The 18,308-nt window shown below is 54.4% G+C and overlaps 3 protein-coding genes across 11 annotated transcripts in view; 1 reads left to right on the forward strand and 2 right to left on the reverse strand.

Moving 5' to 3' along the window:
- SMIM17 (small integral membrane protein 17) overlaps nucleotides 1–7,790 on the reverse strand; it is a 33,533-nt gene extending 25,743 nt beyond the window's left edge. Inside the window, exons 1-4 of one of the 2 annotated variants that reach the window (XM_034639546.1) lie at nucleotides 7,681–7,790; nucleotides 5,868–6,248; nucleotides 1,260–1,461; nucleotides 731–1,026 (exon numbers count right to left, since the gene is read on the reverse strand). The gene's annotated coding sequence lies outside the window, so the exon portion shown is untranslated. Of the gene's footprint in view, nucleotides 1–730; nucleotides 1,027–1,259; nucleotides 1,670–5,867; nucleotides 6,249–7,680 lie in introns of those variants that run through there. The other variant, XM_019792546.2, reaches the window with a different exon arrangement.
- On the forward strand, nucleotides 5,779–13,849 carry LOC117795134 (zinc finger protein 502-like). Its single transcript, XM_034638066.1, has 3 exons — nucleotides 5,779–5,798; nucleotides 5,834–6,375; nucleotides 13,587–13,849. The coding sequence occupies exons 1-3, from the start codon at nucleotides 5,779–5,781 to the stop codon at nucleotides 13,847–13,849; spliced, it is 825 nt and encodes a 274-aa protein (XP_034493957.1).
- A 981-nt stretch (nucleotides 13,850–14,830) lies between these two features.
- The window catches only part of ZNF71 (zinc finger protein 71), a 33,419-nt gene continuing 29,941 nt past the window's right edge, over nucleotides 14,831–18,308 (reverse strand). For all 8 annotated transcript variants that reach the window (XM_019792542.2, XM_034639508.1, XM_034639505.1 and 5 more), the window contains one exon: nucleotides 14,831–16,946. In XM_019792542.2, coding sequence (XP_019648101.1) covers nucleotides 15,478–16,946 — 1,469 coding nt within the window. In that variant the 3' untranslated portion in view covers nucleotides 14,831–15,477. The remainder of the gene's footprint in view (nucleotides 16,947–18,308) is intronic.

The raw sequence follows: 18,308 nt of genomic DNA on the forward strand, positions 1-18,308 counted from the left end.
CCCGCCTCCTCTCCCTATCTTCCTCCCTTCTGACCTCCAAGCCCCTCCCCCCCGTTCCCGCTGAGCCCCTTCCTTTCCTTCCCCCTCCTCCTTCCAAGCCATTCCCCTCCTCTCCTGCCCACTCCTCCATCCACGCCCCTCCCTGCTTCTCCTCCCTTTCCTCCTTCCTCCTCCCCTTTCTCAAAGCTCCTCTCCTCTTCTCCTCCCTCCAAGTTCTTCCCCTCCCATTTCTCCCCACTCCTTCATCCAAGCCCCTCCCGCTTCTCATCCCAGTCCTCTGCCCTCCTGCCCTCCCCTCATCCCCCCCATCCTCCTCCCTTCTACCCTCCTTCCTCCAAGCCCTTCCCCTCCGTTTCTCCACTCTCTCCCTCCAAGCTCCTCCCCCATTCCCATCCCCACTCCTCCATCCTCCCCCCTCGGTCTCCTCCCACGCGGAGGCATCTGGGAGCGCGGAGGGGGGCGTGGTCCCGCGCGGCGCAGGGGCGGGGCGGGAACGGCGGGGCGCGCAGGCACAGACCGTGAGCTCGCCGGGACCTACGGCGGCCCGAGCCCAGCCATCGCCCGGTGGCCGCCGGTGAGTTCGCGCCGCCCGCCGGGTTCACTGGTCCGCCAGGTTTTCGTCGTGGGGAGGATCACGCACCCCGGATCGCGGGAGGGGCCCGGAAGGGGCTGTGAATCCCACCCCTCCATGCTTCAGTTTCCCCGCCCGGACAGTGGGTGTGGACAGCACCTGTGCCGGGGTGGCGCGGAGCTCCAGCCGTCGGAGCTGCTCTCGTTGTTGCTGTTGTTTAGGTAATAGTAACGGCAGCGCTGCCGCCAGCATTTTCGGAGCGTCCACTTGCTCCGTACCAGGCGTGGAGTTCCGCGCCTAGGTCAGCGCCCCACGGAGCGTGGGTCCTCCTCCCGCGCTGCCGGCGCCGCCCGGAGCTCGTCGGAGGTGCAGACCCCCAGGCCCCGCCCGAGAAGACCGGCTCGGATTCGCCGGGGCGGGGCTGCGGAGCTCCCGGGCGATGCTGATGCGGACGCCTGCGGAAACCAGAGAGACACCATTATCTCCTTGAACCCCACAGGAGCCCAGTGCCCTTCGCACTAGGATTTCCCCCCATTTGCAGATGTGGAAACTGAGGCACAAAAATGAAAAGCCCTCCCGCCCCCACAATGGTGGGAGAGTTATTGCAATTTAATTACCACACTTAGGAAGCCCTGTGCGGGTACCATCTCATAACAACCCTACAAAATAGGGGTCTTAGGTCCCTCACCTTCCAGATGAGGAAGCAGGTTAAGTGACCTGCCCAGGCACACAGCTAGGGAGCGGCAGGCAGGGAGTACAGCCGGGGCAGCCTGGACCCGGGGCCTGCGCTGTGTCAGGACAGTGGTCTCGGACATGGGCTGTGCCAGGCATGCAGTGGGGTGAAGCCAGACAGCTGTAGAGCTTGTGTTCGTGGGTCGTTTCAGTGTGAGCTGAAGGAGAGCAATTCAACTTTAATTCTAAGATGCATTTTTCACATTCCCCCCCCCATTTTAACATCTCCGAAATTAGCGCGTCTCACCACTGATGGTATGTTGCAGTTTAATTGGCAGATTTTTTTTCCCTTAGATAAAATCATGCCTTTTTTCAGTGTATGGTCTGTTGGAGTCATTGAAATTCGGTATTTAGTGGCACATACATAGTGGCATACGGTATTGGTGTAGTTATGTGTATTAGTGTAATTATGGTATTTAATGTGCGTGTACATATACACCTTATATAAATGTATATACAATATTTAGTAATGTACATATGTACGCCTTATTTATAAGTATATGTGATAGTGTTTATACACCTTATATACATGTTTATGCGGTATTTGTTGTGTGTAAACCGTTTATATGCTCACGCATATGGTATTCAGAACAATGATATATGTATAATCAGTTCACATATATCTTACACGTGTATATACAGTGTTTAGTGTGCATGATTCCGTGCTGTAAACAGGTATAGATGGTAGTTGGTACTATAGCACACAAATAATAAGGTCACGTATATATAGGTATACGTGGTATTTAGTGTGGGACTGGACCACATATAATGTATATGTGATATTTAGTACTTATACCTCTTATATACAGGTCATGTATATCAGTTCATATATAGGTTATATATGTGTATATATGGCATTTACTGTGTGATTATGTCTCATAGACACATATGGTAATATGGTCTTTATGTGTGTACCTTATATACTTGTAAATATGGTATATATGTATATATATGTGTATGTGTGTACCTTATACACCCATATATTTGGTATTTAGTACTATGCATATAGAGTACACATTTTATACATAGATATAGTCTCTATGTTGTATCCTAATGCACTGTAGTACTTGTATATCATTTAGAAATAAACACCCAGGTGCACCTGGGTGGCTCAGTCAGTTAAGCATCTACCTTTCGCTCAGGTCATGATCCTGGGGTCCTGGGATGGAGCCCTGTGTCGGGCTCTCTGCTTAGCGGGGAGTCTGCCTCTCCCTCTGCTCTCCCCCCACCATTCTCTGTTTCTCTCTCGCTCAAATAAATAAATAAAATCTTTTTTAAAAAAGAAAGAAACACCCAGAGGTTGCTGCTGGGCTCAGTTTTCTTTTTTCACAGATTGGGGTTTGGGATCACAAGAGTTTGAAGGGGGAACTGGAGCCATATCAGGGTCCCTGGTGGAGAAGAGGACCAGTTAAAAATGCAGGTTCTGAGACCCTGTGGCCCCAGACAACCTAAAAGACCCTTGTCTCCTCCACTTTTGTATTTCCGGAGTTTCTTCTAATTTAAACTCCATTGTTGCTGTGGAAAATCAGTTTGGTGGTTCCTTGAAAAGTTGAACACAGAATTCCCGCATGACCCAGCAATTCCACTCACGTATACACCCCCGAGAATTGAGAACAGGGACTCAGATAAACACTTGACCGTGCACATTCGCAGCAGCATTACTCACAATGGCCAAAAGGGACAAACAGCCCAAATCTCCACCAGCAGATGAACAGATAAGAACCGTCCGTTCACACAGTGGAATATTATACGGCTGTGAGGAGTGAAGCCCCGATACACACAATTGCATAGGTGAACCCTGGAAATGTCACGTTCAGTGAAGGAAGCTGGACACAGAGGGCCACGCAGTGTAGGATTCCGTTTATAGGAAATGTCTGGAGCAGGCAAATCTATACAGACAGAAAGCAGAGTAGTGGCTGCGAGGGGCTGGGGGAGGGAGGGCGTAGGGAGGGACTGCTTCGTGGGTACAAGGTTTCCTTTCGGGGGTGATGAAAATGTTTTGGTTTTGAACGAGACAGAAGTGATGGTTATACAACCGTGTGAATGTGCTATCGATGCCACTGAATTCTACACTTTAAATGATAAAATGGTAAATTGGTAAAATGGTAAATTTTATGTTACGTGTATTTGACCATAATAAAACAGGGAAGCTTGCTGTAGACAAAATCCTATGCAGAGTCCTGGGATAAAGGCTAATAAAAGGAATCCCAGTTAAGTGGGGCGGAGGGGAATGTTATATATACAGATGGTGATAATGAAATTAAAATAGGGGTGCCTGGCTGGCTCAGCCAGTAGAGCATGTGACTCTTGATCTCAGGGTTGTGAGTTCAAGGCCCACGGTGGGCGCAGAGATTACTTTAACAAAATAAAATCTTTTTAAAAATTAAATGGAATGAAAACATTTCTATGTCCTTATCATACGGCACATGCTACTTTAAGGGATTTGCTTATACTCACCTGTTGAAACCTCATAACGACCCTGTGTGGTGGGTACCTTATCCTCATTTTCCAGATGACAAAACTGAGGCGGGCAGAGGTTATGTCACTTGCCCAAAGATACCCTGTGGGTAAGTGGCAGAGCTGGCAGGTAAGTGGCAGAGCTGGGATCTGAACCCAAGTAACTGGCTCCTGTAGCCTCACAGTTCAGCTCAGGGTGACAGGTGTCCAAGGAGAGTTGTGAACAAGGTCTGGGTCAGCACAGAGGAAAGAGCCCAGTGAGCTGGGTCAGGGATGGTGGGGATCCGTAGACAGAGCGGGCCTGGGTCTGATCCTGCCTAGGAGAGATGTCTCCACTGCCCACTTCCCCCACATGGTGGTTGTCTGGCCAGTGTGAGCCCAAGCGCTGTGGCTGCCGTGTGTCTCTGTGTTTCTGTGGATGAGAAAAGGGGGACGGGGGTGTGTGCACGCGTGTGTAGAGCAGAGCTAGTCTTGGTCCCTCACTGTCCTCCTTCTCTTTCTCTCTCTCCCTCTGCCTCATCCCATGAGCCCCCAGACTCAGCCACCAGTCCCCCGTCAACATGGGCAGTGAATGGATGGTCACCCAGCTGCTGGCTGACGAGGCCCTGGTGAGTAGTGTTGTCCCCTCGCCCTCCTTCTCATGGGTGGCAGAGAGTCGAATGAGCCCCTGCACACCTGAGTCCCCTCCAGGGCCCGCCTCCCCATCACCTGGGGCAGGGCAGCCACCAGGATGACTTTATGTTGAGTCCTGTGTGTCCTCATAAAGAGTCGTCAAACGCAGAGACTCAGCCTCAAACTCCAGCCCTGTAATAATAATGGTCATCCTAATCTCAGCTAATGTCTCTTGAGTACCTGCTATGAGCTGACACTGTGCTGGTGTGTAGGGGGTCCTCCCAGGGATGACCCACTGAAGCCAGCTCCCTGCCCCACCTCCCCCACGGGCCTGGGTGGACCAGAGGACTTTGTGGTTGCAGGAGCTGGTGACCTTCAAAGATGTGGCCATGGACTTCACCCAGGAGGAGTGGCAGCAGCTGGAGCCAGCTCAGAGGGACCTGTACAGAGACGTGATGCTGGAGAACTTCCAGAACCTGAGCTCAGTAGGTAAGACCAACCATTCTAGGGAGGGCCCTCTTCCTGTTTCAGGGCCAGGGACTTCATGTGTCCTCGCAGGGAGGCAGGGAGGGGTCCCTTTTGGGAGGGCACTAAGCCCATTTATGAGGGCTCCACCCTCCAGGCCTGCTCACCTCCTCAAGGCCCCACCTTCTAACATTATCCCCTGGGGTTTAGGATTTCAACATATGAATGGGGGGAAGGGACACAAACTCTCAGTCCACTGCACCTGCCCACCACGCCTTATTCTAGAACCCTTGGGAAGTGCTTGAGGGGGTTTCTCTGGGCTTTCCTAGTTCCTAACCCTCACCTCTCCCAGCTGTGGGAGCAGGCTACGTGGGTGACATTTATGTTTTGAGTCTCTTTCAGATTTGAAATCCAGGCCTAACAGGGACGGCCCAGAGGAAGCCATGGAAGAGCTGGGAGGGAGCCGCTTCTGGCACTCTGTGGGGACCGGAGAGGCCAAGGGGCCTTCAGGAAGGACCCCTGCAGAGCCTCAGCCCAGAGACACCCAGCCAGGAATTTCAGAAGGGAGGGGGCCCCCCAGTCGTGACCCGCGGAATCCTGACTGGGAGGGCCACCGAGGAGTCCCTGGCGGCGAGGAGCCCTGCGTGTGCAGGGAGTGCGGGGAGGCCTTCGCGCAGCGGGCCCAGCTGGAGCAGCATCAGCGCGAGCACGCCCTGGAAAAGCCCTTCCCGTGCAGCGAGTGCGGAAGACGGTTCCGCAAGAACGCCACGCTGGCCGCGCACCGGCGCGTGCACACCGGGGAGAAGCCGTTCGCGTGCGACGTGTGCGGCAAGGCCTTCAGCCAGCGCGCCAACCTCACGGTGCACCGGGTGCACCGGCGCATCCACAGCGGCGAGCAGCCCTACCGCTGCGCCCAGCACGGCCGGGCCTTCGTGCAGAACATGCAGCGGCTCGGGCACCAGCGCACGCACACGGGCGACGGTCCTACCCCTGCAGCAACTGCGGCAAGGCCTTCACCCTCATCACCAACCTGCTGGACCACCAGCGCATCCACACCGGGGAGAAGCCGTTTGCGTGCGACGTGTGCTCGTCCCTGCTCAGGCGCCAGGCCCCACCAGTGCCGGGTGTGCGGGAAGGCCTTCCGCAAGAAGTCCGACCTGGTCAACCACCACCGCACACACACAGGGGCAAGCGGCCGTTCAAGTGCTACGAGTGCGGCAAGGCCTTCGCGCAGAGCGCGTTGCTGGTGGGGCACCAGAAGACGCACACGGGCGAGAAGGCATACCCGTGCCGGCAGTGCGGGAAGTGCTTCACCAAGTCGTCCGCGCACATCCTGCAGGAGAGGATCCACAGCGGCGGGAGGCCCCTCCAGTGCGGCGTGTGCGGCAAGGCCTTTGTGCGCAAGTCCACCCTGTTCCAACACGGCAGGATCCACGCGGGAGAGAAGCCCTGTCAGTGCGCACAGTGCGGGAAGGCCTTCCGGCACCAGCCCACGCTGACCGCGCACGCAGAATCCACACCCGGGAGAAGCCCTACGAGTGCCAGGCGTGTGGCAAGGCCTTCAGGCGCATCGGGAATCTCACCTGCCACCAGAATACCCACATGGCCGGGGAGGTGGCCCCGCGCGGGCCCAGCTCGGGGAGCAGGGCTTCCTTCCAGATAACCAACAACTGAGCCTCACGTGCTGGGCCTGATGTTTCTCTTTAGACTTAGGGACCTCAAGAGATGCCCGTAAGGCTGGTGCCACATTCCTGAGAATCTGGTAAAGACAGATTCTGACAGCACGGCCCGCTTCGTGGGTGCACAACCTATGCAACCACACAGGGCGCGCACTGGTTTCACACTCTGCTGTCACCAGTCCCAGGGAGGAGATCAGACCAGGGGTTGAGAAACCACAACCCACAGGGCCAGACATGCTTTTACATGGCATGCAGGGCAAGAATGGTTTTTATCTTTTGGAAGGGTTGTAAAATAAAATGAAAAGAGTATGAGACAAAGAGCTTCTACGACCTGCAAAGGGTAAAATATTTACCATCTGGGCCTTCACAGAAAGTTGGCCAACCCATGGCCATCAACCAAGGGTAATCTGTGGGAATTCCGGACTCTTTCACCGTGCTACGGCAAGGTCCCTGCTTGGTCGCAGGGTCTCCTTCCCTGGTCCTCTCTGGGTGGGCTCCACCACATCAGGTGGTGGGATGGCTCCATTCTTTCACCTCTAGGCCTTCCTGTGGGCCAGACCAGCCCCTGTCCTTGGTCCTGAATCCCACCCGCTGTCTGTGTACCTGGTGCTTAATCCAGAAGAGAACAAACGTGATTCTCTATTCAGTGGCTGCTTGTTTGCAGCATGGTCTGGGTGTCTCAGGCAAGAGACGTTTGCCCAATGGGAGCTCTATTCATTGCATTGGTTTGCTCCCACAGCCATGGCAAAGCACCACAGACTGGGGGGCTTAAACAACAGAAATCTATTTTCCCACAGTACCGAAAGCTGGAATTCTGAGACCAAGATGTCTGCAGGGTTGCCTTCTCCTGTGGCTTCTCTCCTACTCTTGCAGATGGCAGCCCTGTGTGTGCGTGTGTGAGCCCCTGGTGTGTCTCTCTCCTTATAAGGACAGCAGCCATAGGATTAGGGCCCACCCATATGACCTCATTAAACCACAATGATCCCTTTAAATCCCCGTCTCCAAATAGAGTCACATTTTGAAGTTACTGGGTATTGGGATTTCAACATATAAATCTGGGGGGACATATTCAATCTATGACATCCCCAAATGGCTAGAAGCTTGACCTTTTATAACTGTAGCTGATGTCTACACGGTATTGGCAAGCATTCTCTGAGCACCTACCTGGGTGGCAGGGAGGGCCAGCAACCCTTATTTCACGGTGTGGAGCTTGTCCGGGGACACAGCTGTCCTGTCGGAGACATTTCCCACTTGCATCCGGGGGGGGGGCTACCCCTCACCTTTAGAAAGAGAGAGGAATGTGTTCAGAAATGGCCGAGCGTTTGCCACGTGCCCTTCCCCTACCTGTCCCCGGGATCCCCACCCCCAGGCATCTCCAGGAGAGGTAGTGCAAGATGGTGGAGAGAGACCCCATGAAGCCCACCCTCCTCCTAATTGGCTGTGAGGAATAATGTCCCAGGCCCTTGGGGTTCCTTGCTGCATTTAGTGCATGCTGACCCAGGCCCAGGACCTCACCCATCACCTCCACCCCTGATGGGAGGTCAGACACCATCCCTGTTTAACAGACAAGGAGGCCCCAAGGGAGCTCAGCAATCTGCACCTCATAAGTGTGGGGACCAGCAGCAGAACCCAGGATCCGCTGACCCCGCAGCCAACTTGATCACGCTGCCAACCACACATCATACACTACAGGGTTCCAGTGTGGTTCTTCCCCCACACGTAGTTTGTGCGGCCTGTCCAGTTCTGGCCCACAGAGCATTTCTTAAATACAGAAATTGGGTACCATTCAGAAAACAGGAACATTGGACATAAAGAGTCTGTCTTTTCAGCAACCTGATCTCAAGCAAAGTATGTGTCCCCCAAGCTCCATTTCCTCCTTTGGAAAAGTGGGATAATAACAGTACTCTGGATACTAGTTATTTTTTTTTTAAAGATTTTATTTATTTATTTGACAGACAGACAGACAGCGAGAGAGGGAACACGAGCAGGGGGAGTGGGAGAGGAAGAAGCAGGCTCATAGCGGAGGAGCCTGATGTGGGGCTCGATCCCATAATGCCGGGATCACGCCCTGAGCCAAAGGCAGATGCTTAACCGCTGTGCCACCCAGGCGCCCCACTAGTTATTTCTTAATACATATTTTATTATTGGTAATAGAGCATTACATTTATATTATATATTATTTGTATTATGTTTATTATATTCTTATATTTATTGTTTACTATTTATTCTTGACAAAATAGAGCATAATTATTATCAATAATGAAATACTAAAATATGAAGGCTGTGGGTGAGGTATGTACTGGATAAGGCACGTGCTTGACTCAGAGCACTTTACGTTCACGGGGATTCCATCCAGCACGCTGGGGCTCACGGCGGGGTTGAGTGGGTGCAGGGATTAGTCTGTGATGTGAGAGAGGACTGTTCTCTTGTAATTCCAAAGATTCCAAGGAACTCCTGGCTTTGCCTAGGAAGGCTCACCACTGCCTCACTGGGTTTCTGAAGCACCAGCCTCCTCCCCTATCAGGCTCCTGGTCTGACCACTCCCAGGCCAGGAATCCATGGCTGTGAGGGGGAGCTGGCTGACCCAGGACACACCTTCCTCATATTCTGGGGCAGGCGTGTTGGGTCCCTGAGGTTCCAGTGGGGTCCCCAACAGTGGGGCAGTGTCTAGGCAGGAAAAGCAGAAGGGCCCCCTCCCTCTGGCTGCCACTTGGCCAGAGGCCTGCAGGGAGCCTTGTCCAGCCACCCCTGCTCTGACTAGGGCAATGATGTATTCACCATACCTTTTGTTTTCTGCCACTTTCACCTCTCGGGGCTTTGCTGACACTGGAGAGACTGCCCCTCCCAGAACTAGTGAATTCCTAGAGACAGCAAACAACTCATCTGTAAATATGCTTTTCAAATGCCAGACAACGCATCCAGAGCGCCCACACCCCAAGAACCTTCTCTATCAGGCCCTCACACTCCAGCCTCTGTTGGTCGGCCCTCAGCCCCCCAGGGCAAGTACCAGACAACTCTGGCAGCCCCCATGCACCCCGCTGAGATGATTCAAACCCTCAGATCTTCACTCTGCCTCCCCTGTTCCTTCCTGTGGGATGAAGGGACACGACCTGCATCCAGGTCTCCAGGAACCGTGTTAGGTCTGGAGAGAACGGTGCGGTACCTGGGAAGACGTACTCGCTTATTCATAATCCAGCTGGCTAGCATTTACTGAGCGCTATCCTTGACTCATTCATTCAGCATTTACCGAGTGCCTACTGTGTACCAGGCACTGTTGTGAGTCCTGGGGAAACAACAGTGAGCAAAATCGACCAAATCCACAGCTCTGCCCTCACTCTAGTGAAGCAGACAGATGCCAAATGCTAAAATCAGTATGAAGACAGGCTGTAGTTTGGATCAGGATCATGAAGCAGGGATGGAGCTACAATTCCAAACAGGGAAATCAGGAAGGTAATGTTTAAGTAGGGACCTTGTGTCCTTTGGGGTTCTCTAGAAACAAGCCATATCTTACTGTACATGTATATTTTATTATATATATCTCATTATATATACCATGTATTTTATTATGTATCATATACTATCATATAGCTCATTGTATATATATTTTTTCTTACTTTATTTAAATTCAATTAGCCAACATATAGTACATCATCAGTTTCAGATGTACGTTTCAGTAATTCATCAGTTGCATATCACACCCAGTGCTCATCATAACCCGTGCCCTCTTCAATGCCCGTCATCCAATTACCCCGTCCCCTCACCCCCCTCCCCTCCAGCAGCCCTCAGTTTGTGTCCTATGGTTAAGAGTCTCTCATGGTCTGTCTCCCTCTTATTTCTTCCCCTTCAGATTTCCCTCCCTTCCCCCCTGCACTATTCCTTATGTTCCACATATAAGTGAAACCATATGATAATTGTCTTTCTCTGCTCGACTTATGTCACTTAGCATAATCCCCTCCAGTTCCATCCATGTCGATGCAAATGTTGGGTAATCGTGCTTTCTGATGGCTGAGTAATATTCCATTGTATATATGGACCACATCTTCTTTATCCATTCATCTGTTGAAGGGCATCTCAGCTCCTTCCACAGTTTGGCTATTGTGGACAATGCTGCTATGAACATTGGGGTGCAGGTGCCCCTTCTTTTCACTACGTCTGTATCTTTGGGGTAAATACCCAGTAGTGCAATTGCTGGGTCATAGGGTAGCTCAATTTTTAACATTGTATGTATCTTATATATACACCCAAAATTATCTTATTTTACATATATTGTACATATATTACATATAATATATAATGTATATTATGTAATATATATTATAGTAATTACTGTATAATTATATAATACAACGTATATATTATATATATGTATTATATATATTACGTTTTATATTTATATTAAGTATGAGTAGAAAAACATCCCACTTCTGGGCACCAGATGTGTGGGGGTCCCCCCACCCCCAGCCATTCTGACACCAGCTGCGTGTCCTACGATTCACCTCAACTGTCTACCTGGAGGAAGCATCGGATCCCACCAGTGGAGGGCTTCCCCTGTGCATGGTGTCAGAGGCCATTCACAAGCCCAGACGTCACCTGTGTATCAGAGATTCCCAAGCCCCGCCCTCGGGTTTGCTCAGTTTGTTAGAGGGGCTCACAGAACTCAGATACAGTTCACTCACTAGGTCACTGGCTTATTATAAAAGGATCTGACAGAGGACGCGGACGCACAGCCGGACGGGAGGCACACAGGGAGAGGTGTGGGAGGGTCCCAAGGGCAGGAGCTCCTGTCCCCATGGAGCAGAGGTGCGCCCCCTCCCGGTATGTGGATGTGTTCACCACCTGGAAGCTCTCTGAGCTCAACTAGAAGGCTCTGCTTTCAGGATTTTGTGGAGGCTTCCGCACCTGGGCGCAGCCAATCTTTAACTCTGTTTCCAGTCCCTCTCCCCTCACTAGAGAAGGGGGGGGGTGCTGAAACGCCCAAACTTCTGGTCATGGCTTGGTGCTTCCGGTGACCAACCCTCCAGGGGCCCACCCGGAGTCACCTCATCAGAACAGCAGACACTGCTATCACCCAGGAACTCCAGGAAACTCCAGGAGATTGAGGAGCTCCGTGCCAGAGTAAATTTATACAAGATTCCTATTATCTCTCAAGGGGACACAAACCATTCAGTCAACAACACTGTTTTCCATGCTGTACATACATCCTCTCATTTATTGCCCACAACCAACGCATAAGGTGAGGACTCGTATTACCCCCACTTGACAAATGAGGAAACAGGCTCAGAGAGGTCAAAAAACTTGCCCAGAGTCACACAGCAAGTGCAGACTTTGGATCTGAACCCAGTCTGGCTGCAGGGCCTCTGTTCCTCCTGGCTCCCTTATTCTTCCCCCTTTCCTTCCCTTACGGAGTGAGGGCTCGTTTCTCATCGATGGTGACAGTAACAGCAGGTACTCGATTCGAGCATGGAGTACTACGTTCAAATCTACATTCGTACAAGAACTTGCTCATTCTCATGACTCCAGAACGTCACATAAAATGATGAAAATGACTTGCCCTCCTCTCGGGCATCTGGTGAAGGTGTGGGGGCGGCCTGTCCGGGGGTCGGGGCACAGGCTCTGCCGCGACAAAGCCCCACTTCCCCCCACTCCGACCCCTGTCACCCTCACGTTCTAGCTGTGTGATCTCACTCGGGTCTCTGAGTCTCCCTGAACCTCAATTTCCCCACCTGCGCAGTGGATGCTGTGGTGAGAACGCCAGCGTTCGTGTCACGTCCTGGGCACGAGCCCAGCACTCGGCAAAAGTGACGAGGTGCTCCCACCGCCCCTTATGAGGATCGGTGTTGAACCTCACACCCTCTCTTCTGGACCCTTCAGGGGAATCTCACCTGCTTCGCTAAAAGTCCCCTGGCGTCTTCCGGTCCCTGTCAGATGTCTGCTCCTGAGCGGCCTTGCTGACCACCCAACCTGGATGGGCTTCCTGCCTCGGCTGGCTCTGCTGCTCTCCTGCCACCAGGCTCCCCTCCGCAGCCTCACTCCGCATCTCAGGCTTTTTCAGGCTTCTCCAGCCCGCTCACCACTGCCTGCCTGGTGCCACTAGAACGTAAGCCCTGCACGGGGGAAATGCATCCCTGCTCGGTGCTGCACCCCTTCCTCGGCTTGGGGAACTGCTGTAGAATGGGTGCCGCTGGGGCCCAGCCCTGTCCCAGGCCTCGGGTTTCCCCCATCCCATCCCACTTACAGGGATCAGGTGACAGTGAGTGAAATGGGAGCTGGCGCTCGCCTCACCCTTCCCCGTCCCTGCCCTGCGCCCCTTCCAGGAGAGCACTGGGCCGGGCAAGGGAACGTGGAGCAGGGAGAAGCAGAGGGCCTCCTGTCACCAGCAGGGGGAAGATGCCAGCTGAGGGTGGACCCGGGACGATGCAGGTGACAGGACAGAAGGAAGCACAGCGGCGTGAAGACAAGGGCAGCGGGCACAAGCCACTAGAGACCCGGCCCCTTGGCTCCCAGAAGGGCCGGAGAGGCGACAAGCTTCCCCACGCCCCTTCCTGACCACACTGAGGCGGGTCTGCCACAGTCGGCGGGGGTGGAGGCCGCCTGGTCCGGACACAGAGCAGACGGCACTCCCAGCCTCCACGCAGATCTGAGGGGAGCCAGCTGCCCGTGGGGTCTCCGTGGGAGCCAGCCACGGGAGCCACTTCTGATCCGGGTCCTAACGCACCAGACTTGCCTCCTCAGAGCACTAACCCCCAGGCCGTGGTAGAGCAGTGGGAGAGGGCGAGACAGAGACAGGAGACAGACAGGAAGGCGGGCTTTGTTACCAAAGGCTGGGCATTGTTGGGTCCACCAGGGAGGCAGGTGAGCCCCGTCAGACTCTCACTGCCCCATTTCAGGCTAAGGCCGCCGCTGGGGGACGGGGGTCGGACAGAACGTGTTTGGGCTCACACGGCCGGGCTCCCTACCCTCCTGGGCCACCTTTCACACTTGTCATGGCTCACCACAAAGGCCTCCACACATGCTGCCGTGGATTTGTCGAATGCTAGTACCCCCACCTCTCCCAGCCAACCCCCATGCAGGTGGCCTGGGCGACATTTCGTTCAGATGCCGGGAAGGGAAGTGTGGGGATGGGGCATTCCAGCCATGTCGGGACAAGCAGACAAGCGGCCGCATCTCTCAGTTCCTGGGGGCGCCCCTGGCCAACGCCCTGTCCCAGGCCCCCCGCTGCCCCTGCCCCTGCGGCCATTTGAAGGGAGTATGGATGACGACGGAGGGGACTGAGGGCCCTCCTGGTCACCACGGCAGTGACAGCACTTCCCAAAGGAAGTGCCATGTGCAGTAAGACCTCCCTCTGATGATTAAAGCCAGAGCAGCCACGCGATTCTAAGCCCCATTCAGCCCCCGTGGCATAACACCACGGGGCCACCTTCTCTGTATCCTCCCTCTTCCCCCAGACTCTGCTCTGGATGGAATGACCCCACGGCCACATGAGGGCACATGGCAGCTCGGGACCTGGGCCACTGCCACGATTTCAGGGATGAGGGAAAGACCCAGATCTAGGCCCATCCACACACGGCACTTCTCTGGTCCACTGCAATCCACTGGTGGGTGAGTCCACAGAATGAAGCTTCAGGCTTTTGTGTCACTGTAAGAGGTCTGTCTCCATGGGGACGTGACTGAGAAAATGCGCTGGGAACCACCATGAAACGTGAGGGAAGCCAGGCCAAGGATGAGGCCGGCACAGGAAGGGAAAGCCAGAGCACCAGAGTCACACTCCTGATGCCGCATCTGGAACAAACCTATCCCGATGCCCACCCGGCTGCCAGACACCCATCCGAAAAGCGGTCCGCCTTGCTGATGCACTCGTGGGCAGCTGCTCTTCCTACTCGCAACACAAAGTGCTTACTGATATAAATGATCTCTTAAGATGAATCGTTTACTCTTCTTGGACACCGGCGTCGGGAAGCACAGGACATTCGGAAACACCGGGACATTTGCGACAAGTAGCAGCAAGTGTTAAAACAGAAAGGGAAGAGTCAAAGGCCCCGAGAAAGGAAACTCTGGGGGAGAGCTCTGTGGAAACAAAGCGTCAGGTCAGCCTTAGGAAACTCACTCGGAGCTGCCTTCAAATCTAACTGCAAAAATCACCATAAAAACGGACAGTGTGCTCAGAGACGCAAACTTACTAAGTATTTAAACCTGAGAATCAGGCCTGCTGGTGGTGGCCTGCCCTCCCCCTCTCCCATAGGCACTGAGGCGAATCTTAACGGGACCATGAGTGCCTGTATCTTCTGCCCCTGGTGACTGTTTAAAATGACACCGGTCTCTCTTAATTAAAAGTTTTATTTTTAAAAAATTTAACACTCTGAGAAACTTCGGCATCTGAAGTGCTTACTATTATTTGCGGACTCTGAAAGCCACCTTTTTTCCGCCCACTTACAACTTGCCAGCTTGGTGGCTTGGGGACGGACGGAAGGAGGGCCCCTCTGGCTTCTACCCCAGGAGGGAACTCTTGAGAGGTGACGACCTGAATCTGGACCAGATTAGGGTCCAGAAATGTCCCCACGCTCACTTATCGAGTCCACCTCCCCTCCAACCTCCTCCTGCATTTTCCTACTGAGCGTCGCCCCAGAGACACTGAACGCTTTGTCCCAGCTCTCACAGGTCATTCCCACGGCCTGGAACCCTGATGCCCGGGTTCCTGGAGCTCCTGGGAGTTTCCAGCCACCGTGCCCCCGACCACAGTCCCAAGTGCGTTAGACACAGAGGGACTTGCTTTCTGCTGTGGATGTGCAGGTGCCCCATAGGGAGGGAGCCTGTCCACAAGGCCCCAGGCAGAAGGCCCCTCTGGGGCAGGACTCCTCTAACCCATGGGCGACCCTGTCAGAACGTCTTGATGTCGCGGTGTGAAGAACCCCACCCCACCCCCCCGGTGTGGAAAGCCCCAGGACGAGGTGCCCCAGCTGCCCCCTAGGTGTGGATCCGCAGATGCCGCGTGAGGTTGGTGTTGCGGCTGAAGGTCTTCCCACACTCTCCACACTTGTACGGCTTCTCGCCCGTGTGGATTCTCTGGTGGACTGTGAGCGAAGAGTTCTTGATGAAGGCCTTCCCGCACTGGCCACATTTGTAGGGCTTCTCGCCGGTGTGGATGCGCTGGTGCTCGATGAGGTAGGCGCTCTGGCTGAAGGCCTTGCCGCACTCGCCGCACGTGTACGGCTTCTCGCCCGTGTGGCCCATCTGGTGCACGACCAGGGACGAGCGCCCCGTGAAGTGCTTCTTGCAGATGTAGCACTCGTACGGCTTCTCCCCGGTGTGGATCCGCTGGTGTTGGGTGAGCGACGAGTTCTTGCTGAAGGCCTTGCCGCACGCGTTACACTCGAAGGGCTTCACGCCGATGTGGAACCGCTGGTGCTGGATGAGGTAGGAGCTCTGGCTGAAGGCCTTGCCGCACTCGCCGCACACGTAGGGCTTCTCGCCGGTGTGGTTCCGCTGGTGCAGCGTGAGAGACGAGCTCTTGTTGAAGGCCTTGCCGCACTCCTTACACGCGTAGGGCTTCTCGCCCGTGTGCGTCCTCTGGTGCTCGGTGAGGTGCATGTTCTGGCTGAAGGCGCGGCCGCACACGTCGCACGCATAGGGCTTCTCGCCCGTGTGCGTCCTCTGGTGCACGATGAGGTGCATGTTCTGGCTGAACGCCTTGCCGCAGTCCCCGCACGCGTAGGGCTTCTCCCCCGTGTGGATCCGCTCGTGCTGCGCGAGCGACGAGGTCTTGCGGAAGGCCTTCCCGCACACGTCGCACGCGTAGGGCTTCTCGCCCGTATGCGTCCTCTGGTGCACGATGAGGTTCATGCGCTGGCTGAAGGCCTTGCCGCAGTCCCCGCACCGGTAGGGCTTCTCTCCGGTGTGAACTCGCTGGTGGATGGTGAGGGACGACCGCTCGATGAAGTGCTTCCCGCACACGTCACACTCGAAGGGCTTCTCTCCCGTGTGGATCCGCTGGTGCTTCATCAGGGACGAGCTCCGGCTGAAAGCCTTGCCACACGCGCTGCAGTCGTAGCATTTCTTCTCCACGTCAAGTCTGGATGGCTGACTGAGGTCCAGGTCCCTCGAGAAGGTCTTAGCACGCGTGACAAACGGCCGGGTCCCCTCTTCCCGTGGGCCTTCCGACCATGGTGGGACCGGGCCAGAGCTCTGGTGGGTGAATGCCTTAAACTCCCGGCACGCGGGGGCTCGCTTCTGGGAAACCTCCGACCGCTCCAGACAGGTCCTTGTGCTTCCCTGCTGCCTCTCCACCCAGTCACCCTGTGTCCGTGATCCTTCAAAGGCCAGACCGCAGGCACCATTTCTCGTGGGTCCCTCCACGACCACCCCAACGGACGGTCTGTCTTCTGCACTGTCCTCCTTTGGACCCGACTCCTTCATTTCAGGTCTAGTCTCCAAGTCTGGGGGAGGGGAAAGAGAAGACGAAATGCATGGAGTTAACAATGCTGGGAGTAAGGAACCTCCAAAGCCACGGAAGGATGAGAACAGGAAATCAGGGACACAGCAGGGCACGATGGAGACACAAATGACAACCTGCTGATCGGAGGGGAAGCAATGAGCTGGTGACAAAGGTGGTTTAAGGAAGCAGAAGCGACATGAGGGGAGCAGAGGGAACTAGAAGTGTCCCTTCAGGAGAGGGAAGAGCGGTGAAAAGGACGCCGGCGGACAGGAGCTCGGAGGAGAGATGTGTGAAGATAAACAACAGGAGGTAAGACGGCTTGGACGGAGCGGACCTGAGGCTCTTGCAAACCCCAGCAAGGTTTAATGCAGTGGGTTTCCTACTTCCAGGGTTCATCCTGAATATCCCCCACCACTTAGGCTTCCCAAAGCACTAATTTTTATTAGAAATGGTAAGATGACAGCTGACATCTGTGTGGCACGTGCTGTTTATCCTCCCTCTCCCCCGCGGCCAGCCAAGCTCCGTCCTTCCCTGTCCCACGCAGTGCCCCTCACTCCCCTCCTAAACCCAGTCCCGGAGCAGTAGGTGTCCCTTCGAGCTGGTTCCAGGCCCACCTGCCTCTGCACATCTGTCCCTGCCTGGTAGTCCCAGCCATGCCGCGGCTCCAATCCCCTCCCCTACATGTATCCTGTTCATTTCTAAATCTCTATTTCCAGTCTAGGGGACGCTTCCAAGTTCCAGACTCTGTATCATAGGTCTAACGGCTTCATTCACAACATTTAAAAAACATGAAATCTTACACAAAAATCTCATTAAAAATGTGAAGATACTGCCACATGGAGCCCTCCTTCCTCCAAGGCAACAAGAAGCCGGGGTGAAGCAGCAGCTGTTCCTGCTGCCCCATTTAAACCCTGACCTAGCCCACAACCACACGTGCCTGAGACCCCTCCCCTAAGTCATGCCAGGCCATGCCAGGGGAGTCCGGATTTCAGTATCTTCCACATGCTGAGGCCTCCCAAATTTGCACCTCCCGCCCAGACCTCCTCTGGCTCTGCTGACGAATGTTCGAAAACCTACTTGGTGTCCTCTTGGAAACTGCAAGCCTAGTACATCTCACTTGGAACCTGTGGTTTGGGAACCCCTGCCCCTCCAAAATCAACAATAAAAAGAAAGCCTCATCAAAGAGACTGAGCAAAGTCAGTCAGAACGATCAATACTGTATGACTCCAGTCCTGTGAGGCCCCTGGAGCCATCACATTCAGAGACAGAAAGTAGAACACGGCACCAGGGGCTGGGGGCCGGGGTGGGGAGAGGGTGTGTAATGGGGACAGAACTTCGGTTTTGCAAGATGGAAAGAGTTCTA

This window comes from Ailuropoda melanoleuca, chromosome 12, assembly GCF_002007445.2.
Source record: "Ailuropoda melanoleuca isolate Jingjing chromosome 12, ASM200744v2, whole genome shotgun sequence".
NCBI lineage: Eukaryota > Metazoa > Chordata > Mammalia > Carnivora > Ursidae > Ailuropoda > Ailuropoda melanoleuca.